This window comes from Hyperoodon ampullatus (assembly GCF_949752795.1).
Source record: "Hyperoodon ampullatus genome assembly, chromosome: 5".
Lineage (NCBI taxonomy): Eukaryota > Metazoa > Chordata > Mammalia > Artiodactyla > Ziphiidae > Hyperoodon > Hyperoodon ampullatus.
Genome location: NC_136918.1, coordinates 61,286,985 through 61,314,549, shown reverse-complemented (window position 1 = coordinate 61,314,549; position 27,565 = coordinate 61,286,985). Strand labels below are relative to the sequence as shown.

The 27,565-nt window shown below is 38.0% G+C and overlaps 1 protein-coding gene across 1 annotated transcript; it reads right to left on the bottom strand.

Annotated features, from left to right (window-relative positions):
* Positions 1-1,424: 1,424 nt before the first annotated feature.
* On the bottom strand, positions 1,425-27,131 carry LOC307053741 (ER membrane protein complex subunit 3-like; the record flags this gene model as incomplete). The annotated part of the gene is given in 3 exon segments (XM_079705230.1): positions 1,425-1,681; positions 26,349-26,865; positions 26,868-27,131. Coding segments are annotated over 3 exon segments (1,038 nt in total).
* Between the last annotated feature and the right edge of the window lie 434 nt (positions 27,132-27,565).

Sequence of the window (27,565 nt, the reverse complement as noted above, 5' to 3'; positions counted from 1 at the left end):
TCCCAGTTAGTCTCAGGACTATTTTGTTTACTCTTCTAAGGAAGGTCTTGTTTTAATCTCACTTTGGGAGCCATAATGATTCTTACGGAGACATACTGACTCTGAATCTAACTCATGTATTGCCAACAAAACTTAGATAGGCGAACCTATCAATCCCAGCAAAATAAAAACATTTGGCATTTCTCAGCATCACACTGGATCTGAATAGATTGAATCTTTGAGATCTGGCAGGAAGTATGGTCAATATAAGACAAGTATCAATCAACATACAACAAATATTTTCATCATATTTAGAATGCAGCTATTCTATTTTTTAGGGAAAGTGAAGAGTCACAGAAATTTTGTGGACAACTCTTTTTAATCCTGAAATGTTCACTGTCTTGATTAAATTAATAAATAGAATGTCTTTGGACTTATGTATAAGTTCAACTGGTTACTTATTTTTAGATTTTTTAATAGAATAAATTTTTCTAGTAGAAGAAATTTTGGTACCAGCAGAAGATTTTATTTCCAGCTCATTCTTGGTCCTACTGATTTCCTCAGCCATTTTAGCTTCCTGATATACAGCTTCTTCTTTTATGATCCAATCTTGAATGGATTTTGCAACAAGTTCCAAATAATTCCTGAATCCAACATTAGAGTGAAGAGCAATGTTCCAATGTTCACAGTGCAGACGTTGCAAATTCATTGGATTATGATCGACCAACAGTAAAGAGTTATCTTGGGTGTGGTAATAAGAATCAATACACCTATATTGCTGATTGGCTTCTTGAAGAACTTGAAGCAGAACTTCTGGCTTAAAATGTTCAGTAAAACTCCAGTCCATAAGATTGTGTTGCTGCATTTTCTTTATGTCCTGTAACTCTGCTTCCACAGTCATCTTCTTGGGTTTCTTTTCAAGAGGATCAGCATTTGTGACCGCTTTATCTTTGATCTCATTGTTCATGGTCTGCTTCAAAGGCTCAGGTTGGAGCTGCGACTTCAAGCTGTTCTCCTGCTCTGATGGTTCTCTGTAATCAGAGTCTAAGGATTTCCTATTATCCAGGTCAGAATACTTCATATTGTTAGTATCAGGCTGACTAGGATTAGAAGGTTCTTTGTTGATCTCATCATCTTGCATAGATGTTGACCAATTCTGATCCAGAAATAAAATTCTGTCTTTGATCCCACTATCTGTTTGCTGTCTGGTCTCTTGGGTATTCATTTTCATGATGTACTTTTGCCTTATCTGTTTAACAAATCTGGCAGGGTTGTCCCATGGTATGTTGAACATCTCAGAATCTGTCCCATACATCATTCTAGAATGCTTCAGTTTCCCTTCTTCATCAACCTCAGAGAGTTTCAGGCTCTCAAAAGTAAACACTTTGAAGGCTCGTTCTACTTCATTCCAGCTCACAACTTCACTTGTACAAAAGTGCATGAGCTCATGAATTGTAGCTAGACGTTTCGTGCTGTTCCATGGCGGCGGGCAGAGGGAATTCAAGGAATTCCCACAGTGGCAACTTAGACTGCATCTTCTGCTCAATTTGAACGAGGTCAAAATTCTTTGGGTCCTTTAGCACATATTTCTTGTGGGCGAGGACATCATGATAGTTCAGTAGGAGAGGGCCCCTGGGCACTGGTTTGCTTTCATTTTCCTCTTCAGATAAGAATATTTCATGGAGATTCTTTTTCTCCCTCTCTGTCAGAGAGAGGGCAGGATGGACATGATGTGAGCTGTGATTCTGTGGTCCAGCCCATCTGTTCTGGGAGGCGGCTCTGCCAGACTCGGTGGGACAAGGTCTTCTTCACTTGCCACAACCTGTTCCAGCATACAATGCAGTATCAAGGGCACAGAAATAAATTCTTCTGGAATTGGATTCAGCAAATCATTGTAATATTGCATGTCTACTTCATTTGTGATGATGGAAGCCACTGGTGGTAGTGGTGGAGCTGGAGCTTGCAGCTCTTCATATTGTTGTGTTTTCTTCTTTCCAGGGGTTACAGCAACAGTTTGTGGGGCCCTGCCTGGTAACATCTTCCTGACTCCCATCTCTCCATCCTACTCTCACTTTTTTTTCTTTTATTTTGTATCTATATGAGAAAATGGACATTCACTAAATTTATTGTGGTGATCATTTCATAATGTGTGTAAGTAAAATCCTGCTGTTCACCTTAAGGTTATACAGCACTGTATGTCAACTGCATCTTAATAAAACTGGAAGAAAAAAATAATATAAAAAGTAAAAGTTTTAAAAATTTTGATGAAGTTCAAGTTATTGATTTTTTTTGGCTTTTGTGATTTATGCTTTTTGAGTCTTAAGTAGGAAATCTGTGCCTAAACCAGTGCCTCAAAGATTTTCTTTTATGTTTTCTTTTAGAAGTTTGATAGTTTTAGCTCTTATGTTTAGGTTATGATAAATTTTACTATAATTTTTGTATATGTTGTGAAGTAACAACCAAGGTTGATTTTTGGCTTATGACTATCTAGTTGTTCCAGCACCACTTGTTGAAAGTTTTATCCTTTACCTTTTGAGTTGCCTTCAAATATTTGTCAAAAATCAATTGTCCATATGTCTGTGGATCCATTTATGGACATTTTTTTCCTGTTCCATTGATCTATATTTCTATCTTTACATCAGTGAAAGTCCTACAACTTTGTTCTTCATTTTATTTTCACATTACTTATAAAATGAATTAGTCAATTTCAACAACAAAGAGCCTGCTACAATTTTGTTTAAGATTGTGCTAAATCTACAGATCAATTTAGGGGGAATTGACACCTTAACAAAATTGGTATCTCCCCAATTACTTAGGGATTCTTTTATTTCTACTAGCAATGTTTTGTAATTTTCAATGTATGTGTTTTGCACATTATAGTTAATATACCTCTAAGTATTATATATATATATTTATTTATTTTATTTATTTATTTATTTATTTTTTGGCGGTATGCGGGCCTCTCACTCTTGTGGCCTCTCCCTTTGCGGAGCACAGGCTCTGGACACGCAGGCTCAGCAGCCATGGCTCACGGGCCCAGCCGCTCCGTGGCATGTGGGATCTTCCCGGCCCGGGGCACGAACCCTTGTCCCCTGCATCGGCAGGCGGACTCTCAACCACTGCGCCACCAGGGAAGCCCTAAGTATTTTATATTTTTGATGCTACTGCAAAATTTTAAAATTTCTGTTTCCAATTGTTCTTTGTTAGTATATAGATTATAATTGATTTATTTACTGAGCTTGTGTCCTGCAACCTTGTCAAATTCATTTATTAGTTCTAGCAGTTTTTTTGTGGATGACTTAAGATTTCCTACATAGACAATCATGGTGCCTGTGAATAATGACAGTTTTACTTCTTCCTTTCCAGTTTATAGGCCATTTAGTTCTTTTTCTTGCCTTATAATACTGCCAAGGACTCTGGGTATAATGCTGAATGTAAGGGTAGAGTGAATATGCTTGCCATGTTCCCAATCTTAGAGAAAGAAATCTTCACTCTTTCACTATTGAATATTATGTTAGATTAAGAAATTTCCCTTTAGTTCTTAGTTTGGTGGGAATTTTAAATCAGAAATAGGCTTATATTTTATAAATGCTTTTTCTGTATCTATTAATATGATCATAAGATTTTCCATTTTTAGTTTGTTAATATTGTGCATTCCTGGGAAAGATGCCAGTTGTCAAGCTATATTATCTTTTTATATATTGCTGAATTCCATTTGTTAATATTTTGTTGAAGATTTTTGCATCTATTTTCATGAAGGATATGGGTGCATAATTTTTTTATCATGCGTTCATTAAGTTTTAAGATTAGGATAATGCAGACCTTATAAAATGAGTTGAGAAGTGTTTCCTCCTCTTTTATTTTCTGAGAGTTTGTGTAGAACTGGTATTATCTATTTCTTAAATATTAAGTAGAATTCATCTGTGAGGGATCTGAGACTGGAGGGTTTGTTTGCAGGGGGAGAGAAGATGGCGTGGGGAGAAGGATAGGGGAAGTAAGACAGACTCTTCTAAATTGTTACTTTAATATTTCTTATTATATATTCTATAGCAACTGTTGATGTTAATATCTTCAGGCCTATTAAATGCTTTCAAGTTGAGATCCTTAACAGTAGTACAGTAATTGCAGATTTTAAACAATTTACTTTGGTCAACTCTTTTTTTTTTTTTTTGTAATGTCTCATATTTATAGTCTTCCAAATACTACCACACTCAGTTTTGTCTTCAAAGAGTCCAGTTTTCCGGTAGCTTACAAACCATTAAGATCCAAGAAGAAGTTACCCTCACCAGTTGACTTTTCTCTCCATGACAATAGAGGTAGCTAGGTTTCATCACTTTTCATTTTACCCAATGGTCAGTTGAAGTACAATATCTTATTGCAGCAGCATGGTAAGAGCTTATGAGACTTTTATTATCTTATTAATAGACTCATCTATTCTGGAAAATGAATTTCTTGGTCAATTGAATGTTGCCCCTTTTCTTCTCACTCTTCCTTCACTTGCAATTTTGACCCCATCTTGCACCATTTTGCTTTTTTCTACCCTTTTCTTTTTTTTTTTTTTTTTTTTTTTTTTTTGCGGTACGTGGGCCTCTCACTGTTGTGGCCTCTCCCATTGCGGAGCACAGGCTCCAGACACGCAGGCCCAGCGGCCATGGCTCACAGGCCCAGCCGCTCCATAGCATGTGGGATCTTCCCGGACCGGGGCACGAACCCGTGTCCCCCGCATCAGCAGGCGGACTCTCAACCACTGCGCCACCAGGGAAGCCCTACCCTTTTCTTTTTAAGTAAAAATTGGAGTAAAATTCTAGGCTGTTTCAAGATTTGGTCACCTTGGATAGGAAGCTCCTTAAAAAAATAAATGCCTTTGAGTCACAGAGACTTCTGTTCTCCACACTAATCTTGAGACTGGCTTTAGACAGTCTATCTTGAGACAAATAGAGCTGGAAACTATGGAACTAATGCCAGTGACAGAGAATCAAAGTAAAGCACGATCATTTGTTTAAAAGTGAAATTAAACACAGTGAAAAAAAATTTAAGACCTTAAGATTTTCTGGAAGTCCGTATCAGAATCCTTACATAAAAATATCTGCCAAGTCATAATTCTTTAATTAAATATATCTTCCCCACCTACCAGCATTCAAGACACATAGAAAACAGTTTATTATTAAGATTTATTATTCTGGTTTTGTTTTATTACAAGTGTTGCAACAGCATTTCTTTCCTCCAGCTTGAATCATAAATCTGCAGTTTCTGCATTTTATTATGAACTAAATAAGTGCTGTAGGCTGACCTAGGAAATTAACCTCTAATGTAGCATTTTTTCCATGAGAAATTGCATTTGAAATAATAATCTCTCTTCATTCAAAACCAGATTTCTTAAGAATCTAGGCTACATTTATTACCACTAGTTATTCACTTTTCATTCCTCCCTCCCTCACTGCAATCTAATTTCCACACCAATCCCTCCATAGAATCTACTCTTGCTGAAGCTACCAAAGACCTTGTATTTATCGAAGCTAATGACCTCTTTCCAATCCTTATTTTCCTTGACTCATCTTTACTCTTGATAGTATTGATTGCCTATTTCTCTTAAGAGTTTCTCTTTGTTTCTATGATTCTTTTTCTTCTAGTCCTCTTAATATTCTGACCATTTTCTATTTGTGTTTCCCACTACCTTTTTCCCTTTCTGTCTCTTTGGGGCAAGTTGTTGATTTTCTTATTCCTGAGTACATTCTTGCCCATCGTCTGTTTGGGTAGTCTCATTCACTCTCACAAATTCAACTCCCTAGACTTGCACACTTTACTTTTCTACTGAGTTCCAGTCTCACATTTCCAATGCTGAAGTGTAGTTTATCCTTTTCTTCCTTTCCCTCTCTGTTTCAGTTAGTGGAGTCGTTCAACATCAACCCAGTTTCTCTTCGTTACTCAAGTTAGCTAGGGCCATTCCAAGTTGGACTTAAAAGTGACTACAATCAGTCCTAGGGATGTTGAAGGTCTATACAATGCCTTTTTGCAAATTAGACAAAGTCAGTCCCTTCTATGAGATATTGTACTTCTTAAAACAATATATAATAACTTCCATTGTGTAATGATTTATTTATAATGAAACATTTTATATAAATCTATAGTGACTAGGATGTAAATGATACTCCCTTAGATACTGTGCTGCTTCTGTCGAGCACTGTACAACGTATACAACTGTACAGAGCAGAATAATATTTCATATCCTTATGGCTAAGAAAGAGAAGGTCAAGATGGTACTCATTATTCCTATGGGGCTCTACCAAAATTTAAAAGATGTTATTCCAGCTACTACTTTCCAATGGTTCATGGAAAAAATGATTAGTGATGTGAATTATTGGGAAGAACAAGCTTAAATAGATGATATAATTATCTTAGAAATATCTTGCAGGCAAATGAACAAATGTCTTGGTGATATAATCTCAACGCTGTTCCTTGACTGATGTCATGAAATACATGAGATGCTCGGTGTCCAAACAAGTGCTAAGCATAAATCCTGAGAAAATATAGGTCACAATCTTTGGCAAATATCTGAGAGTTCAAACGTTTTTGGGATTCAGTGATTTGCTAAGCCTTTCAATAGTTTGAACTGTAGGTTCCAGACAATCAGCAAACCATCATGAAAATAATACATGAAAACAGGCATCTAGAACATTTTGGGGAAGGTGAAACTTATTATACTTTGCGGCTGTTGGGAGTGTACAGCTTTTCTTTTTTTGAGCATTATTTAGTCATTTGGGAATAGTGTCTGATAAAAGGTAATTGTGGCAATTCCTGGCAGAAACTTCAGTTCTCAGTAGGGCAATCCCAAAGAAAACATTGTGAAGGAGTGCATAGTGGTAGTTAAAGTGAACATATTCATGTATACTTCCAGGTTACTCTCAGAAATACTCAGGGACAATTTTGTAGGGGACTAGGTAATACAAACTTGTGTGTGTGTATATATATATATATATATATATATATATATATATATATATATAATATATTAGATCTACAAACTAATGAAGCATAGGAAAGTCTATTTATTTATTACACATACATATAATACCATTATTTATACATGTTAAATATACTTATAAAATTAGATTATACTATATGCATTTGCATCCTTATTTTTCATTTGTCTTATCATGAACATTTTGCCCATGTCCATATATATTTTTCAAAATCATTGTTTAAAAGTCTGTATAGAAGCTCATTTTGTGCTATAATGTAATTTATAATTCTATTTTTATGTTTGTTTTTTTAACCTTTATAAATAACACAGAACACAGAAATAGAAGAAATATAAAAGAATGTAAAATCCAGAAAAAGATTTATGCACATAATGTTGGATTATTTTCTTGGTATATATTCCTGAAGGGAGATTTTTAAGATGATTTTTGTGAGCCTTAGTATATACTTTTAAATTGGTTTCCAGAAAGCTTATACAACTTCTTTTTGGCAGATAATTTGATTGTTCTATCAAGGAAAAATAGCAGGTGTAATGTAACTGGATGTAAAGAAGGGTTTGGAAAAGAATTATTTCATCCTTATGGAAAAGTTTATGAAATGCAGAGTAAATAATATTTCAATAAATGGATTTAATGTACCCAGGGGTACTGATTAAAATAAAGACATCAGCTTTAGAAAGGGTTTCTAGAAGCTTGCCACTGGACTCTATTCTATATAGTATTTTTTTAATCAATGATATAAATGAATATATAGAAAATCTTCTTAGAAAACTTAACGATTAAGAAAAGTGACATCAAGGGGCTTCCCTGGTGGCGCAGTGGTTGAGAGTCCGCCTGCCGATGCAGGGGACACGGGTTCGTGCCCCGGTCTGGGAGGATCCCACATGCCGCGGAGCGGCTTGGCCCATGAGCCATGGCCATTGAGCCTGCGTGTCCGGAGCCTGTGCTCCGCAACGGGAGAGGCCACAACAGTGAGAGGCCCACATACCGCAAAAAAAAAAAAAAAAAAAGAAAAGTGACATCAAAAAAAAAAAAAGAAAGAAAAGTGACATCTAGGAAGCAATTGTTTGGCTAAACTTTGGAGGCACCAGAACATAGTAGTAGTTAGATGCATGGGATTTGGAGTCAGACTTGGTTTTAAAGATCAGCTTCACCACTTGCTGGCTCTGTAACTTTGGCCAAGTCACCTAACCTCTCTTAATCTCGTTACCTTTCTTTTTTTAATAAAAAGTACCTCATTCTTGGAGCATTTTTAGGGTCACAGCAAAACTGAGAGGAAAGTATAGTGATTTTTCGTATACTCCCTGTCCCCATACACACATAGCCACCCCCTTTATCAACATTACCCACCTGAGTCAAACATTTGTTACAACTGGTGAGCCTACACTGACACATCATAATCACCCGAAGTCTATAGTTTATCTTAGGGTTCACTCTTGGTGTTATACGCTCTACTAGTTTGGACAAATGTATAATGACATGTATCCATTATTATAGTATCATACAGAATATTTTCACTGCCCTAAAAGTCCTCTGTGGTCTGCCTATTCACCCTTCCCTCTCCCCAGTCCCTAGCAACTACTGATCTTTTTACTGTCTCCATAGTTTTACCTTTTTCAGAATGTCATGTAGTTGGAATCATACAGTATATATCCTTTTCATATTGGCTTCTTTCTCTTAGTAATATGACTAAAGTTCCCTCCATATCTTTTCATGGTTTGATAGCTCTTTTCTTTTTAGCACTGAATAATATTCCATTGTCTGGATATATATATATATATATATATATATATATATATATATATATATACACACAGTTTATCCATTCACCGACTGAAGGGCATCTTGCTTGTTTCCATGTTTAGGTAATTATTAATAAAGCTGCTATCAACATCTGTGTGCAGGTTTTTGTGTGGACATAAGTTTTCAGCTCCTTTGAGTAGATACCAAGGATCACAATTGCTGGATGATATGATAAAACTATATGTTTAGTTTTGTAAGAAAACACCAAACTATCTTCAAAGTGACCATACTATTTTGCATTCCAACCAGCAATGTGTGAGAGTTCCTGTTGCTCCGTATCCTTGTCAGCATTTGGTATTGTCAGTGCTCTGGATTTTGGCCATTCTAATAGGTGTGTAGTGGTATTCATACTTTTAATTTTCATTTCCTTAATGAGACATGATATGGATTTTTTCAAATGCTTATGTGTCATATGTAGATATTTGGTGAGGTGTCTGTTAAGGTTTTTAGTTCATTTTTTAATCAGGTTGTTTTCTTTATTGTTGAGTTCTTAAGAGTTCTTTGCATATTTTGGATAACAGCCCTTTATCAGATGTGTCTTTTGCAAATATTTTGGATAACAGCCCTTTATCAGATGTGTCTTTTGCAAATATTTTCTCCCAGTTTGTAGCTTGTCTAAGTTATCTTGACATTGTCTTTAGCAGCATAAAATTTTTAATTTTAATGAAGTCCAGCTTATCAGTTATTTCTTCTTCCTTTGGCATCTCATTATCTTTTTAGTTATGACCTTCCTACCTGTTCTTATCTATTTACATAGCATGGACATTTTTCATGAAGCTCATTTATTTATTTATTTATTTATTTATTTATTTAATATACAGTTATTTATATAATTCCATTATGGTAAGATTGCTGTTCACTTCCACTCAGAAAATTAACTTCAATCAAAAGAGTTATGTTTTTCTTTCCAATGGTGAGGAGGTAGAGAGTGGTGGAAGCTGGGAACAAATAAACACATTTCTAGTAAGACTGTTGTGAAAAAATGCAATAATATAAAAGATATAAAATGCTTAACATGTTTTCTATCACACAGAAACTACATAATTAGTTATTACTAATCCAAAGTTGTCTTGGCAAACTGGAAAAATGAGTATATTAATAGGATCAAATATGCTAGGGATAAATACACATTTATATATTTGGATTTAAAAATAACAAAATTGAGTATCAGCTTTAATGATAAAAACATGTTTCATTTAGTTAAATGTAAGGTCAGTAGTATGATGTATCTATCAAAAAAAAATATGACCTATGGCTGCATTAAGAAAAGTAAAGTGTTTAGATTAAGGGAGGTGATAGTCTTGTCCTACTCTTTGCTAATCACACAATGCCTGAAGCATTGTGTTCAGTTCTCCACACAAGATTTTAAAGAGGCTGGGGTCTGGATTTGGGATTAAAGTCATTTTTAAAAATTCATTTCTTTAGATGGTTGGGATTTTTCTCCCCCAGGAAAATAATTTTGAAGAAAAGATTAATTAAGTATGTTTTATGTGAAGAAGGGAAGTTTAGAGGGATATGATAAATATCCTTAAGTATTTGAAAATGTACCATCTGGGCAAGTTAAATAAAGTTCCTTTGGATACAAGTAATAGACATTAGGAAAGGATCAGGATCTAAGGAAGATCTGAACAACCAGGCTTCAGTGAGGCAGGCATCAGGGAAGTTTCAGTGTTTAAGCCTGAGGCTCCTTTTTCTGTATACCGCCGCTGACGTGTCGCAGCGCCAGCATCCCAGTCTCTTCTCAGTTCTCTGGAGAGAGAATCTGACCATCCAGCCTATGTCAGGTCCACTCTTGGATCAGAAAAGTATGCTCAGGTAGTAAAGTGGGCTTCAAATTTAGTTTTCTAGAAGTCAGAACTAAGAAGGGACACTTCACATATTCACAGTGAAGTCTTATTCACTTTACTTTCTCTTTCTGCCTTCTCTGAAGTCCAAGTAGATAGAAAGAAGCTTTATTGACATTCTCATCCTTGTCTTCCAGTGTATTGCCCAAAATTCATCATATGACTGTTGATGTTGATCTGTCCTTAAGACTGAGCAGAAGGAAATGTCCTTCAATAAGCGATTTCCTTTCCTCTGAAATTAATGATTAATGTGATGCAGCTTAAAAGGTGGAAGACTGTATTTGAAAATCCTGTGTAAAGGATAACTGTTAGGTAACGGATTTGTTTTAGATCTGGGCCTGTGGAGGCAGTCCCTTTTAAGACTAATACTTTAAGAAGGTACTGAATATATACTATTTTATTTATACAAGAGATGAGCTTTGGGTAACTGAGATTTACAATGTAACAACTGCTAAGCCATTGGTATGGAAAAATAAACATAAATTTCATGGCAAAAATATCATATCAATTTTTTTAAACATTTTAATCAATATCAATGGCTTTTAATAATGAAAAACAGGTTTTTAAAAAATTCGCTGAGCCAGGGAATTTTTAAAAAATGTCTTAGATACTGTAATATTGTAATTCAGGGGTTGGCAAACTTCTTCTTAAAGACCAGAGTTCAACTATTTTCATCTTTGCAGGCTGTACTGTCTCTGTTGCAGCTACTCAGTTCTGCCATTGTAACCCACAGAGAGCTATAGACAATACAGAAACAAATGAGCACAGCTGTGTTCCAGTGAAAGTTTATTTACAAAATCAGGTGGCAGATGGGATTTGGCCAAAGGGCCATAGTTTGCCACCCCTGCTGTAACTAATTATACAGTTGTATTTGTTTTGGCTGTTAGGAAGTTCAGACCCAACTTTGCAGTCTGCTTCCAGCATGGACCACACCGCATGCAAGCTGTACATCACCCCACTCATGTCATCTTTCCTTTATGCCAGTGTCCTCAGCCACCTTTTAAATATTCTGTTCTATTGTTTGTATCTCAAACCATCACATGAATTCATTTTTGAAATAAGATTAACATAATTGAATTAGATTAAACATAGTGTTTAATTGGGAATTGATTTTATATTACTGTAGATATAATTCTCAGTTCATAATGTGTAAATTTGTTAAGCAAATACCAATATATCAGTTTGGTAGATACAGATATCTATTTACCATGGTAGCTGTATCTACCATGTGCTATGGTAGCTGACTTCTATTATATCTCATTCTAGCTAATATTCAAAGGCATGAAGTTGTACTGATGTTTTCTGATACATCTTCATCCTGGATATTGGGAAAATGATACATTTTTCTGTTTATTATCTTTTGGGCTATATTCATAGGATATAAAAATTAAAATACACAAAGATAAAAATCACAATCAAGCTCCCCTCAAATCCAGTGGTTCTGACAGGTTTTTACCCCAGAATCTTGGAATGTCAGTTCACATGCCCGGTGCCTCCTAAGGTTAGACGTGCTTCAATTAAAAAAGATATCTGCTGTTTAAGTTGAAATAAATGTCTCACAAACCAGTCATTCATATACAACCTTCATAATTTTTGTCATGTTTTATAAAACTTTTTTCACTTAACCTAGCAAATGTAAAACAAAATTATGTATCACCAATATAAACAGAAAATCAGTGTCATTTGTCATAGAGAGGTTAATTAAAATTATTAATGTACATGTATTATGTGATCTAATTTTATCTGTTTAATACCTGTAGTAAGTGCTATATTTTTAGAAATACTTGTTTAAATGATTTCTGCTTCCTGCTCCCCTGCTAATCCTAGCCTAATCAAGCAATCAATCAGTTAATCAATCAGAAACTAGGAATTTACTCCCTGCAGTTTTGCTCCTACCCCTGCCCAGTCAATAGCCATATAAATTTCTTGAGGTCGAAGATCTAACAGAAACTGGCTCACCTTAAGATCCCTACTTCTTAAAATTACTGGGTCCAAATCTGTCCTGTAGGTGCTACATCCGTCTTGTCAACATCCACCCAAGGACCACAGAAATCCCTAAAGAAAGGACTGCACATGACAAATCCATGGGTTTCCTTTTTTGAGAGAGAAATGACAGTTTCAGACCTGATTTTCTTTTCTTTGATATATTGATTTCTAGAAATCAGATGTTTTTCTCCTTAACTCACTAGATGCAATTTCTGAAAAGGATGTTAGACTTTTATCATTAATGTACACAAAGCTAATCAGAAAATAGAATTTTAAGGAGTAAAAGATGGTCCTACCCTTCATTTCCACATTATACAGAGCACACTGCATTTTTCAAAAAAAAAACATTACTTAAGATTATATAATAGTTGAGACTTGGTATCATGTCTTAAATCTCTTTCTTTATGATGCAAAATTGCTTTTAAATAGACCAAAATATTGTTTGTACTATGGACGTGTTGATTTAATTCTCTATTACCGTTAAAATTTGAGATAATTGGGCTTCCCTGGTGGCGCAGTGGTTGAGAGTCTGCCTGCCGATGCAGGGGACATGGGTTCGTGCCCCAGTCCGGGAAGATCCCACATGCCGCGGAGTGGCTGGGCCCATGAGCCATGGCCGCTGATCCTGCGCTCCACAACGGGAGAGGCCACAACAGTGAGAGGCCTGCATACCGCAAAAAAAAAAAAAAAAATTTGAGATAATTACTAAAGGAATTTGAAAAAGTTAAATCTAAATTTTGTCAAACCAACAAGCGCCCCTGCATCTTCACCTTCTGTTTGGCAGAGAGGACTTTATGGAAAAGGCACAAAAATTTGACCTACTTAGTCTGACACAAGAGTTGTCCTTCTAAATTTGAGATCTGTCCAGTTGGCAGTGTGACACTGACAGGCCTAATCCCTCCAACTAACTGCCATTTCCACAACTAAAAAGGATTACAGGGGGTCACACTGTCCATCTGTCATCCTTTCCAATGAGTAAAATTATTTTAGATTTAATTAAAAAACCCATGACCATTCCCCTGAACTAGTGGTAAAGTTGCTTCATATCCTTTTGTAAGATACATTTCTATCCTTATAATGAGGACCTACTAAACCCTTTGAGGAACTGCCTTACCTGTGTATGATGTTTCACCTGCGCGCAGCAGGGAACAGAGAGGAAGTTCGAGAGCAAATGTCTATCCTAAAATTAGTGGTTTAAATTATTCATCAATATCAGTCTCATTATTATAATAATTCATACCTACTGCCTTTCATTTTGTGCCATATATTGCATAGACAATATGTATCATTCTAACAGCAATCCAGCACAATGGGTAATTATGCTCATTTTTCTGTTGGAGAACCTGAGACTAAAATGTTAAGTATCAAAGCAAGGCTGTGCTTCACATTGAGTTCCAATTGGCATCATCCCTAACATTTCTATTTTACCCCGTAATCTTCCCTCTTTATCCTGCATGCTTTTTAAGTCTGGAGTCTACATGATTGACAATCAGAGCTACTGATTGGCATGAGATGACCAGGTCGACAACCTTGAGATCATATAACGTGCTTAAAAACACCTGTTAAAAGCTTTGTTTAACCTATGCATTCTGATTGAGGGGATTCACTGGCCTCAAACTTTGTCTCCCGCACCCCCCGACACACACACAAAGTTGTTGCAAATAAAGTTCCTGAATTCTCTACTTTCCAGGACTTTCTAGAACACTGGACTTGGCTTGGCTGTCTAAACCATGATTCTAACAGGCTCTCTCTACTGAATTCTGTGTCCTTGATTGTTCTTGACCGGATTTGTGAATTGTTGGTGACCTAGCTTAATAACTTGTCCCCCTAGAGAACATCTTTTCCAGGCTCCTTCTTCTTAATCAATGTCTAGCTATGGTCCCTTCTATCACTCTTTGCATCAGGGCAGAGGCTATTAACTAGCAGCAAGTGGGCCATACTCTCCCTCACAAGTGTTTGGTTTATCTAACCCAGTGTTGTTGTTCATTGTTTTTTGGTATTGTGACCACATTTAAAATGGAGTAATTTTAGGAGCCAGACACAAAAGATCACATACTATATGATTCCATGTATATGAGATATCTGGCGTACATAAGTCTGTAGAAATAGAAAGCAGATTGGTGGTTTTTAGTGGCTGTAAGGAGGAGGAACAGGGAGTGATTGCTTAATGGGTATGGTGTTTTATTTTGGAGTGATGGAAATGTTTCAGAACTAGATAGAGGCAGTGGCTGCACAACATTGTGAAAGCACTAAAAGCCACTGTTCACTTCAAAATGGTTAATTTTATGCTATGTGAATTTCACATAAATGAATGAATGGAGTGATTTCAGATTTTCTACCTTTCTTGGGAAACTGCTCTCTGATTCTCACTATGTAACTGTCAGCTAGAGCTAAGCTTTAGATGAGAATATGTGCTTTAGGGACCACATTGCCAAACCCTGAATTGTTGACTTGAGTCTGAGAGTAAAAGTCAGGGCCAAGATTCTACATGCCCTAGCTTTTGACTCTGTTGTAGCAGAGAGCTATTTCTCTGCAAGCTCCATCAAAAGCAAGAAAATAAAATATTTGCTGAGAGAGCTAAATCATTCAAGAAGAAAGGAGGGGTTAGTGGAAAAGTGAGGAAACAAATTTCCTTTCTGGAAAAGAAGGATATTCTTTTGTGTTTAATATGTAAATGAAGTATATCAATGCTGAACCAATACCAAATGGGAGCTTCACTCCTTTACTCACCTCTGTGGGTATTTATACAGGTGATCGCTACCTCAGAGTGACTAATCGTAGTAATCAGAACTAACAGTAGTGGAAGTGGAGCAGGAGAGAAAGGGAATCAAATGAAACAGAGACCTATAATGACAAAGAGGAAAAGAATAAAACAAATAAATATGTTCTCCCCTACTATCCCTGATACTCTGTATGGTGGCAAGAAGACAGTTACTGGTTCTCTCCTTTAAGGAACATCATTAAATAATGTCTGAAATTAATTGAAAATAATCAGTTTGGATGCTTTGCTCCTCTAATTTTTTTATTTTTTCCACTAGGAAGCCTGTATAGTAAAGAATTTAACCTTGCTCAAAAAGCATTCTGGCCTTTGACCTTGGCTTCTGGGAGGTGATCACTAAGCCCTTGGAATTACAGGCCTGAAAAAAGTGTCTTTATTTTCCTGGGCCTTGGTTCACCAGATAGTCTAGCACTATGCTACATAGTGAGCACTGGCTATGCCCAGATAGTCTTAGGGAGGAGCCAGCCACACTAGAAAACCCAGCAATGTTATTTAGAGTTATGCTGGGTCAGACAACCACATGGGCAGTGAACCCTTCAATCATATCTATGTAATGAAGCCCCAATAAAAACTCTGGACACTGTGGCCTGGCTGACTTTCCCTTTTTGGCAGCACTCCATGTGTTTTGTTGCATATTGATGCCAGGAAAGTAATGTGTCCTGACTCCATGGGGAGAGGACAGTGGGAGCCCCATGTTTGGTGTTCCCTGGACTCCGCCCTGTGTGCTTCCTCTGTTGACTGACTTTCATCTGTGTTCTTTCCCCGTAATAAACTGTAACTGTGAGTATAACATTTTCCAGTGAGTTCTGTGAGTCCATCTAGAAATTGTCAAAACTGAGGATGGTTCTGGGATCCCCACAAACTTGCAGTTGGTGTCAGAAATGAGGGTGGTTTGTGTATTCTGTGTGCCCTCTAATTTTACAGTTGGCTAAACTCTTCCCAGTCTCACTCTTGATTTTAATTTAATACACATACATATCATATCTTGATTACTTAATGGCAGTAGAATTCATGGGGACAGGGACAAATGTTACCTCCTACTTACCCACTTCCATACTGTTTTAAATTTTTATAAGTACCCATTACTTTATAATAAAAAACATTTTAAAAATTTAAGAGTCTCATCTTTTCAGCATTACCCCTTTATCAAGGAAAAATTATGGTGGAGAAGGAAGATGGTTTACAAAGATAAGAGAAATGTGAATCTGGAAACTAATCACAGAAATACATAATTAAGATGAAATTATGCACTGTACATTATAATTTATTTTAATCCTTGGCAATATTTTAAAGAAGTATGTTGAATTGGGCATATAATGTGTCTAATTTTGAATAGCAATTAGGTCATTTAAACTATAATTAGAATTTTAAAAGAAATCATCATAATTTCTCTAAATATGAACACTGAGTCATAATATTGCTTTATGGAAACCACATCAGAAAACTATTTAAATAAAGCTTGGAAACTTTCATGAGTTTATGTCTATGTATGCATTGGACAAAATAGAGTTTTTCAGTCTGAAAAAAAAATGAACTTCTCTCTAAATGCCAAAATTGGGACTAAAATAAAATAAATATTTGGAAATAGTATTGGGAGATAGTAGAGTTTAAGAAACACAGAGAATACTAAAATAAAATAAAATATAAAATAAAATAAAATAAAAAAGCATCTTCTGATTTCTCTCTCCCCTCTTCCCTCTTCATCTTGGGAGGTGGGGTAAGATAGGACCCTGAACTTAGGCTCAAGGTGGAACTGTTTCATGATGTCAAAGACAAAACTGTGTCAGAGACAAAATGAGCAAAGGCTGTTGATTCATAAACTTGGCAAGGGAACCCATCTGTCATCGCTTTCATTTCAGCAGGAGTTCTAAGGTGGTAGAAAGGAGAATACATTTACAGAGTAAAGAGAGGAAACACAGTCTCTGACTGGAAACATTCTCTGGAGGTGGGATTTTTGCAAGTGAGGGGGACTTGCTGCTTGGACTCCAGGCACACTCATAATTCCTTGGTTGGCTTCAGGGGGCAAGTGAGCCACGCAGGGACATTTCTAAAGAGGAAGATGTGTTTAGTGTTAGGAGTAGGGGTGTTCTGGAGGTGGCTATTTCCTGGAACAAGTGGGGGACCATGGGATCCTCTTTTTGAGGTCCAACAATCATAATGGCACATAATGGGCAGGGATGGCTACCATGGTAGATAGTTTCTCATTGAAGACAGGGTTGGACAGCTATGCACTATTATTCTAGGGGGAATCATGTATTCTTCCTCCTTTTCTTCCTTTTCTTCTGCCACACCCTCCCTCATCCACTCTGCATCCATCACCATCACTTTGACCTTCCTTCTGATCCTTAGACACAAGACACCAATTTCTGTCCTGGAGCCTCTGGTCTCTCTCTCTCTTTTCTCTCCCTGGAATGTTCTCCTCTTCATCTGGCTCAATCTTCCTGCTATTCAGGCCATACCTAATTACCCCTTTTAAACCAAGCATTTAAAGGAAGGGAAGAAAAAGAAAGAATCTATATTCAGATACGTTTATGCATGCATAGTGATACTCTGGAAGTTACATGAGAATCCAACAACAGTGGTTCCGTCTGGAAAGGAGCAGTGAGAACACCTGAGAAAATGGAGGTAAGCATTGGAAGGGGAGATTTACCATATATCTTTTTATATATTCTGATTTTTTAAAGCATGTGAATAAATCACCTATTCTAAATGTTTTTTTAAACTGAAAGTACATTAACATGAGCAGCAGCCACTTGGCCAGCCACCATCACTCTCCCTGTGCATGTGTTTGCCTGAAAATGACTTTCTTCCACCTTCACAGTTAGTTAATAATTTGTCTGAGTATAGAAGTTTAAGTTGAAAATAATTTTAACACAGAATTTTGAATATATTTTTTCTTCATTATTTTCTAGTATCTGGTGTTCTGATGAGAAATTGAAGGTGCTTTTTTTTTTTTTTTTTCTGTAGGAGACCTGTCTTTTTTCCTCCTCCCCTTTTAGGACCATCTCTTTATCTCTAGTGTTTTTTTTCCCAATTTAAAAAATTGTGGTACAATACAAATAGCATAAAATTTACCATTTTAACTATTTTTAAATGTACAGTTCAGTGGTTTTAAGTACATTAATATTGTTGTACAGCCATCACCACCATGCATCTCCAGAACTCTTTTCATTTTGCAAAACTGAAACTCTCTATCCACTAAATATAAACTCCCCATTCCCACCTCCCCCCAGTCCCTGGCAACCACTATTCTCTTTCAGTCTCTCTGAATTTGACTATTCTAGATACCTCATGTAAGCGGAATCATACAGTATTTTATACCTTGTGTTTTTATAGCACTTTTCAGCCTTTTCTTATTTATTCATTTGTTTATTGTTTGTTGCCTCTATTGCATTTTAAGTTCCATGAAAACAGGGTCATTGCTTTTCTGATCATCCCTGTAGCCTCAGAATTCAGAGTAATGCCTGGAACAGAGTAGAAGGTGATTTGATGAATGTTAAACGGTTCCCATCATGGCAATTCTTCCTAGGGGAGGGATTCTCTACACCACCTTCCCAGAAGAGATTTGAACCTGGCAGATATTTAACATGTCATCAATTGCCTGGGATATGGGGCGGGCTTGGATTTGCTCTTTATTGCCTGAATTTCTGACTTGCTGTCTTTGTGATATTATGATGGAATAACCAAAGCAGGTCCCCATTTTGTATAATTAGGATCAAATTACCACTGTAAGAAAGACAGTTTGGGGAAAATTCTTATGATGCAAAATCAAGTGGAAGTTCTCAGTTGGCAAAGAACTGGTCCTCTTTTACCTTCTTTCTTGTCTTGAAGCAGATTATTCTACAGTCATCAGATAAATACCAGCTTATCCTCTACTTAGGAGAACCTTGGCTATGATCTTGTTAGAGTGCCAATCTTCCTTTCTTTCTGGGATAGATTTAGGCTAAACGGGGCGGGGGTGGGGGGGGGGTGTCAGCAACATTTTCTTAAAGGGCCAGACACTAAATATTTTAGGCTTTGTGGCCATATGACTTCTGTCCCAACTACTCAACTCTGCTGTTGTAGCACAAAAGCACCCAAGACAATAGACAATATGTAAAGGAATAATAACACTTTTTTATGAATACTGAAATGGTAATTTTCATGTGTCATAAAACATTATTGTTTAGATTTTTTTCCCCTACCCATTTAATAAAAATCATACTTAGTTCGTAGGCTATATAAAAATAGGCAGTGAGCTCGATTTGGTCCATGGTCAGGAGTTTACCCCCCTTGAAGGAAGGATTACCTGTGAAATGTAACACGTAATTCTCAGAGAGTGCAGGGCACACAGAAGACAACGTATAAATGCTCACAGTTCTTTCAGTGTAGACGTTCTTGAAACCAACAGGAAGAAAACAGCTTTGTTAACTCACCTGCAGGAGCAAACACTGTGTATATAAACACCACTAAAACATGCTACCACATGGTAATGACTTTCACTTCTCTCCTAAAAGAAATTACTCTAGCTCTAATATTAGACACTAACTAAAAAAACCTACACTGAGCAAAGCTGAATAAACTATTGCCTTCTTAGTGGAAAGGAAAAGTATCATGTCGAATTGGTTGCACAAAGAGTTCGTGCACGTGTATAAATTCTCACTGTTGCCCTTGGTGTTCTTTATCTTTAACTGCTCAGCTTAAGGATTAAGTCTATGACATGCTACAAGGGTTTGTGTATACATGCTACAAGAGTTTAAAGATGGGAGAGCCAAGGCACAGAGTGGTTCAGAAAGTCGCCTAAAGTCACACAGCTACTGCATGCAGAGCCTGATTCAGACCCTGGCAGTGGGACCCTAGAATTTGCTCTTTTCACCACTGCTATTTTTAAATCATCACATCTTTTAATTTTCATGCTAATAATAGTCTTTCTCTCCAAGGAAAATTGTGCCCTCTATAAAACGAGAGTGAGAGTTTAAAAATATTTCACCTCCTTCAATAAATAAACTGTGATACATAAACATTCAAGTTTTAAGTACAGTCTATAATATTCTCATCAGCCTGGCAAAGTGAATCCTAGTGAACACCTAGTCAGGGACCTAGCCCATCTGGGCTCTACACAGATACAAGATAGCCTTTTTAGAAGGAGGTTTAGTATTAGGTTTGTTTGTTTGTTTGTTTTAGGTAAAAACGTAAGATGAAAATGCATTCTTCTCTAGAACTGCTCACTTTGCCAGATTTCATTATATTGTAAAACATAATTAAATAAATAAAATTTCAAATTGGTGCTAGTAAAATACTCCTTTGACAGGAATTTTTTCATCTAAATATTAAAAGCTAAGCAAATGTCCATGTTATCTTTAAGTACTAATTGTAGAATGTAATTCAGGAGCTGTTGTCTCTTGGGGGAAGGATGTTGGTCAAAGGTCTATTCCAGAATGCTGATATAGGTGCTGGCAGGTGAGTGATTTTCTCTTCATCAAACATACCTGGGAAACTATATTATAAAGAAATGAGACCCTGTGGTGATAATTCTTCTTTCCCAGTGGTTAATATATTTTTAATCTCATAATTTATCATTGCCATTGATAAGTTTTTTTTTTAAAAAAAGGTGATGTAGGTTAGCCTTGAGTTATTAATAAGGATAAACTTACACAGAAAATGCCACTTTTTGATGAGGCAGTTATTCAGTGTGCTTTGTTCTCATATTTAAAACCACGTCCTATATCTTCAGTCACTTCTATCCCAAATAATAAATAACTTATACTGTATCATGTAATTCATGAAGCATTTCTGCATATGTGAACTAAGTTTATCGATAAAACACTGATAGGTGTTCTTGCTTCTTTCTTTATTTATTTATTTATTTTTTTGCGGTACACGGACCTCTCACGGTTGTGGCCTCTCCCGTTGCGGAGCACAGGCTCCAGACGTGCAGGCTCAGCGGCCATGGCTCACGGGCCCAGCCATTCCGCGGCATGTGGGATCTTCCCAGACCAGGGCATGAACCCGTGTCCCCTGCATCGGCAGGCGGACTCTCAACCACTGCGCCATCAGGGAAGCCCGCTCCTTTTTATGGATAAGGAAATTGAGAAAGATTAAATGAGCTTGCTAGGATAATTTTATTCCTATTGTCTTTGTTTTAAAAATAATTTTATTTATTATTTTTTTTTTGGCTGCATTGGGTCTTTGTTGTTGCGCGGCTTTCTCTAGTTGCGTCAAGCGGGGGCTACCCTTCGTTGTGCAGCTCGGGCTCTAGGTGCACGGGCTTCAGTACTTGTGGCTCGTGGGCTCTAGAGCGCAGGCTCAGCAATTGTGGCCCACGGGCTTAGTTGCCGTGGCATGTGGGATCTTCCCGGACCAGGGCTCGAACCCATGTCCCCTGCATTGGCAGGTGGATTCTTAACTGCGCCACCAGGGAAGCCCTCATTGTTTTTTTGGAACAGATCATTTGATTACCCACGGTCTCATAAGAAGACATGTAGAGAAAGGAGACTATTATGAGTATTCTATAATTCTTCCTGGTAAGTGGGTAAAGATATTTAACTCTGGGAGGGATAAGAGAAGAAATATTGCTGTTTGTCCTTTGCTTATATCTCTTAATAGTATTAGCCACCATCTATTGAGTTCTTACTTTAGTTCTTACTCTATTGAGTTCTTACTAGTATAAATCTTACTCATAAGCTTTATAAAAAAACGTTTAATTAGCACATTTGATCATCACAGTACCCTAAGTGGTGGGTATATAATACAGACGTGGAAACTGAAGCGTGGAGGTAGTAATTTACCCCAGAGTGTACATCTAGTAAATGGTTAAACAGGGTTCAACCCACGCCATCTGACCCTAAAACTTGAGCTCTTCTATATTCTCCGCTAATTCTTTAGACTACTAGTACTATATCCTGTATTTTCCTTAGCTATATCCCTTTATGGCCCTTGTAGGGAACCACGTTTCCTGTATCTTATATAAAAACTAAATAATTTGAAAAAAGCTGAGGTTGGTTTTAGGCTGTGTATTTTTTAAAATTTTGTTTTGTTTTTGATAACATTATACGCTGTGGAGGTTAGAAAGATGAGGTTTTGAAAAGGCAAATATCAGAAGCTTCTACTTACTACCGTTCATTTTGGAATATAGGATGTGGCAACTGGCAGAGACACAGGAGAGATAAGATTAGGTAGCTATGAGGGACAATCTTGAAAAAGTAGGTTGGGTTCTCATCAATAAAATCTTAGTGAAAGTTTCCATAAAAATGAGTCAGGCTTAAGATAAGGCTAGCCTACTCCCATGGCATCTTACATATTATGGGGCCATTTGCTCCCCTAAGACTGTTAAAAACAGGCCCAGACCTTAAAAAACATGACTCCCAAGTCATGTTTTCCAACATGTTCCAACATGTTCCAACAATAGGGACAGATTTGCCCTACTTTACCAACTTGCAATATGGCAGAGCTAGGTCTCAAGCCCAAGTCCTTTAAACATGTGTTTGAAAGTAGAACATTACTTTCACGCAAATAGGACCTAGGCAAATCACAGGAGGCACATTTACAGATTCTCACCTCGTTTCCCTGGACCCCAAGCACTCAGGACCTGCAAACTTTCCTCAGGAGTAAGAGGGTTTTATTCTGCCACCCCTCCCTGAGCAAGGCAGTGCCCCTGCGACCACACCTCCATCCTCTGCCCCTCAATGCACTTCCCTTTCATCTAGTTCAGCAAGAGGTGCAGGACCCGCTGATGACTCATGCACAGTAAGGTATGAAGGACTGACAGCTAGCATCCCTGGCCAATCAGTGTTGTTTTTTTTTCTTTTTTGTTTGTTTTGTGGTACGTGAGCCTCTCACTGTTGTGGACTCTCCTGTTGCGGAGCACAGGCTCCGGACGCACAGGCTCAGCGGCCATGGCTCACGGGCCCAACCGCTCCGCGGCATGTGGGATCCTCCCAGACCGGGACACAAACCCGTGTCCCCTGAATCGGCAGGCGAACTCTCAACCACTGCGCCACCAGGGAAGCCCCCAATCAGTGTTTTAATGGGAAGGAAGAATTCTGGTGTTTGATTAGCAATACCATTCCTCCCAGAAAGAATTCTGGATGGTGGAATTTCCACAGTGATATATGGCTCAGAGTGAGAAATGGGGTAGAGAGGAGGGAGAAATTATTTTTAGGAGGAAGTTCATCTTAAGGCTAGAGTCGGCAGAACTGGATCTGAGTACAAGCTGTACAGTTCCTTAGGCTGTGTGAGCATGTCCAAATTATTTAACTTGTCTAATTCCTAGCTTCTTTATCTGTCAAATGGGGCTAATGATGAAATCCACTTCCGAGGGTTGTGGAAATTATGTAATCTCATGTGTGTGAAGCATGAGATTTACATGAGAATGAGAATGAGAATTGCTCTATAGATACTGACCATTATTTTTGGCCTTAGCGCTAGGATTGGGGCTGGTTCAAATGCATAACCAAGCATAATCAAATATAAATGGATGGATAGAATGCAATGGTTAGTTAGCAAATGGTGTCTAATCAAAAATCGGCACATCCAACTCTTCATATCTACGTGCACATGATTTTGTTCATGAGCTTTCCTTGTGTTCTCTTATGTTGCACACTGTTCCTTATGGGGGAGATTGTCATGTAATGATGACAAATAACTGTTCAGTGTTTTTCTGATATGTATATTTCAAAAATTGATTTTAACATGAGTTATCACCAACACTAATTTTTGCCATTTATCAAAATATGGTTTGAGACAAGCCATTCTAGTCAATAAATCTTCTAAATATTCTCTATACCAGAGATTTTCAGAATTTACTGTGCATTAGAATCACTAGGGAGGTTCTGGTTAAGAATTTTGTTTCATGGGCCCCTCCCCCAGAGATCTGGATATAGAACATTGAAGATGGAGCTTAGGCAGCTGTATTTTTAATAAGCACTCCCAGGTGACCTGGTACAAGTGGTAAGAGATGCCCATTTCGAGAAATTCTTTTCTATTACTTTTTTTCAAGTCTGGGGAGAAACAACTGTTTATCTGGCCCAAAGTTTCCTGTTTTTCCCCAGCCTCATTCTCCTTCCAATCTCAGTTCAGGAAATCTGATGGCCCAACCTAGATTTGCATGTGAAAGAACAACCTACCTGCCAAGTATCTCCAGAGACCACAGTCCAAACTTTGAAATACTTAGAGAACCTGCATTTGAATCTCAACCTAGACACTTTTCTCCCTATTCTGAGGCTTAAAGTATCCCTACACATACATAATTCTAAATCTCTCTTTTCTGAGTGAGACATTTTGTAACTGTTATTTTTAAAAATTTGGATCTCATTTTCTTTTCTTTTTCTTTTCTCTTCTCAGAAGACCTCAGTAATTCTTGTTTCTGAGTTAAGATAAAAGGAAAGATGGTTCATGTATGCTAAAATGTGTAATTAGGCGACACTAATTAAGTACTGTAAAATGATTAGACGAAAGCACCTTATGTGTACTTCCAGCCTCAGTCAAGGGCGTGGCTTCAGGCTAACATCGGGGGTAATTGGGTTGCCTTCCCTGACTCAAAGTGCTTTTTTGCCATGAATCCTATGGGTCTTGAATTTCAGATTTCATTTCTTCCTTCAAGCAAGTACAGGAACAAAGTATCTTCTTCCTATCCCTTAATCAAAAGCCAAAATGCCGGGACTCTTCTCTGTGCCTCCCTAGAGTGTTTTAAAGACTCCCATGGAGGCCTTGGGTTCAGGGATAACTATGTGAATTGGACCATGAGTTAAAAGCAGAGGAGATGCTTTTAACTCATAGTTCAATTACTGTGAGACTTGGAACAAGTCACTTTGCCTTTTTGAGCTTTGATCCCAGGAGTTGTTGTGAGACTTGATGAGATAATATTTAAAACACATGCAAAATATTTAGCACTTGATAGATAATCAATGAATGCCAGTTATTATTATTACCTACTACTGTATTTTCCAAACCCAGATGATAAGCCAGCACAACTACCATGGTAAAAACCTGGGCTTCCAAACAGCAAGTGAGATCTGAAAACATAATGGGTCTAGTATTTGTTCTTAAAGGCCACATATGATTTAATCCTTGAAGTATTTTTGTCCTGTGGAAAAAAGGAAGAAGGAAGGTGGTTTGGAGAGCTGGCAGTGTATTGCCCAGCTGAGCTAGACTGGTAGCAAAAGCCAGCATTAGAGAGGATTCTTGGAGAGGCAGCCTATAATCAACTGTGAGGGCAATGGATCCTCTGAAACATCCTCATATTATAGAGCGCTCGTTGTTTTCGGCATTTCCTTGCTATCATTTTCTCTTTCTTGGGTCATATATGCATACATTGAATTATGTGGAAAATGTAACCAAAGACCAGAAGCCTTTCTTTTTTTTTTCTTTTTTGGATCCCAAGAAAACGAGTTTACTGCGGTTTAGAAGTCAGAATGACGGTACATAATAATTAGGTTTAATTGACAACACTTTTTCTGAAATTTCTGAATTTTTGCTAAGTTTTATACATTATCACTAGCTTGAGTTTCCCCCCTCTCTCTAACTTTTATTACTCGAGTCACCAGAAGGAAAATTTAAAATATTTCAAAAATAGCTGTTTCTGGGCAAGTCACCCAGCACACACTCCTCATGTTTCCTCTGGTTTCAAACATGAAGGGAAAGCTAGCTCAGACAAGAACAATCCTTGCTGCACACCTGCCAGCTCACGCATCCCCCTTTTTATTCTGAGAGGCTTCAGCTCAAAACAAAAGTTACAAGGTTAGGTGCTACTCTGAGTTCCTGACACAGCTAACCCCTGCTTGGTCTTCAAAAAATAGAGGTCTGTAATTCCTTTTTTTTTTGCGGTACGCGGGCCTCTTACTGTTGTGGCTTCTTCTATTGCAGAGCACAGGCTCCGGATGCGCAGGCTCAGCGGCCATGGCTCACGGGCCCAGCCGCTCCGCGGCATGTGGGATCCTCCCGGACTGGGGCACGAACCCGTGTCCCCTGCATCGGCAGGCGGACTTTCAACCACTGTGCCACCAGGGAAGCCCTGTAATTCCTTTTTGAACATGGCTTCAAAGTGGAGGTCTTCAGCCACAAGCTCCTCTTTGACACCATCTAGTGCCCACTGGTGATCCGTCGGCTCCAAAGCTTCCCACTCTGTCTTAAAAGCTTTGTTGGTGTCTGCGGGCATGGCCATGGCTGCTCCAGTCATCTGTTCCTGCATCATCTGTGATTGCTCAGCAGCATTATCTTGGCCCCAAATCAGAGAGTAAATGCCCTGAAGCCCAAAGACATTGAGGAAATACCAGGATGCAGAACTCACCCAGGAGGCATCTAATGTGAGCAGTTTAATTCCTTGCTGAAGCATGGGCTTAAAAGGCAGGGTCAGTGGAAACGGGACCTTGGTTGTGACAAAGCCTGAAAACGTCATGTTGATCCATCCACCACTAAGAATCATAGGGAGGACACGTGTGACGTTGCCTTTCATCATGTCTGTGAGCATAGTGGGGTCAATCACAGGAGAAGGAGGCACATCCTTCCTTTTAGTTTTTTTTTGAAAAATCCATCCTCTGGGCTGTTGAAGTAATATGTTCGTGTCAGGAAAGACTGTTTGGGAATGTATTTTCCATTTTCCCTGAGGCCTCTGCTTCGAATTAGGACTTGACTGTTGGAGACTTGTTCCTGGATGAGCTTCTTGTCGCTCTGCAGCAGGATGGACATGTAGTGGCGAATCATGCCCACGAAGAAGGGGATGATAACAATGGGCAGGACCACCCAGAGGCGGATGTTGGAGTCGAATAGCAGCTCGGGCCCTTCCATCTTCACAGAGAGCCGGCTCCCGGCTTGCTGTAGCCGGGTTGGTTTTCACTGGGGCACGGGGCTTCTCGTGGAGTTCGCCTCCAGGCCTTCTCACGCCCCTCAGCCAGGCGAGCCCGGGCCACCGGGCAGCCCTCAAGCCCTTATTTTATTGACAAGTCAGGAGCATCTTTACCCAGAGGAGATGCCAGGTTACTGAATTTACTCACAGAACCCTTCCGAATCCTTTGTTACTTTGTGTAGATTTGATCTGTATAGATGGCACATTAATAATGTTCTAGGGCCCAGAGAACGAATTATTTACCCACAGATCAAATCTGTCTTTCTCATTTGTATACCTTGCAACTGCAAGGGATGGGAGTTGGCAAACTTGTTAGCACTGTGTGAGTCTGGATACAGAGAACATTTATAGAACAAATTCTTGTCTGTGTTTAGGC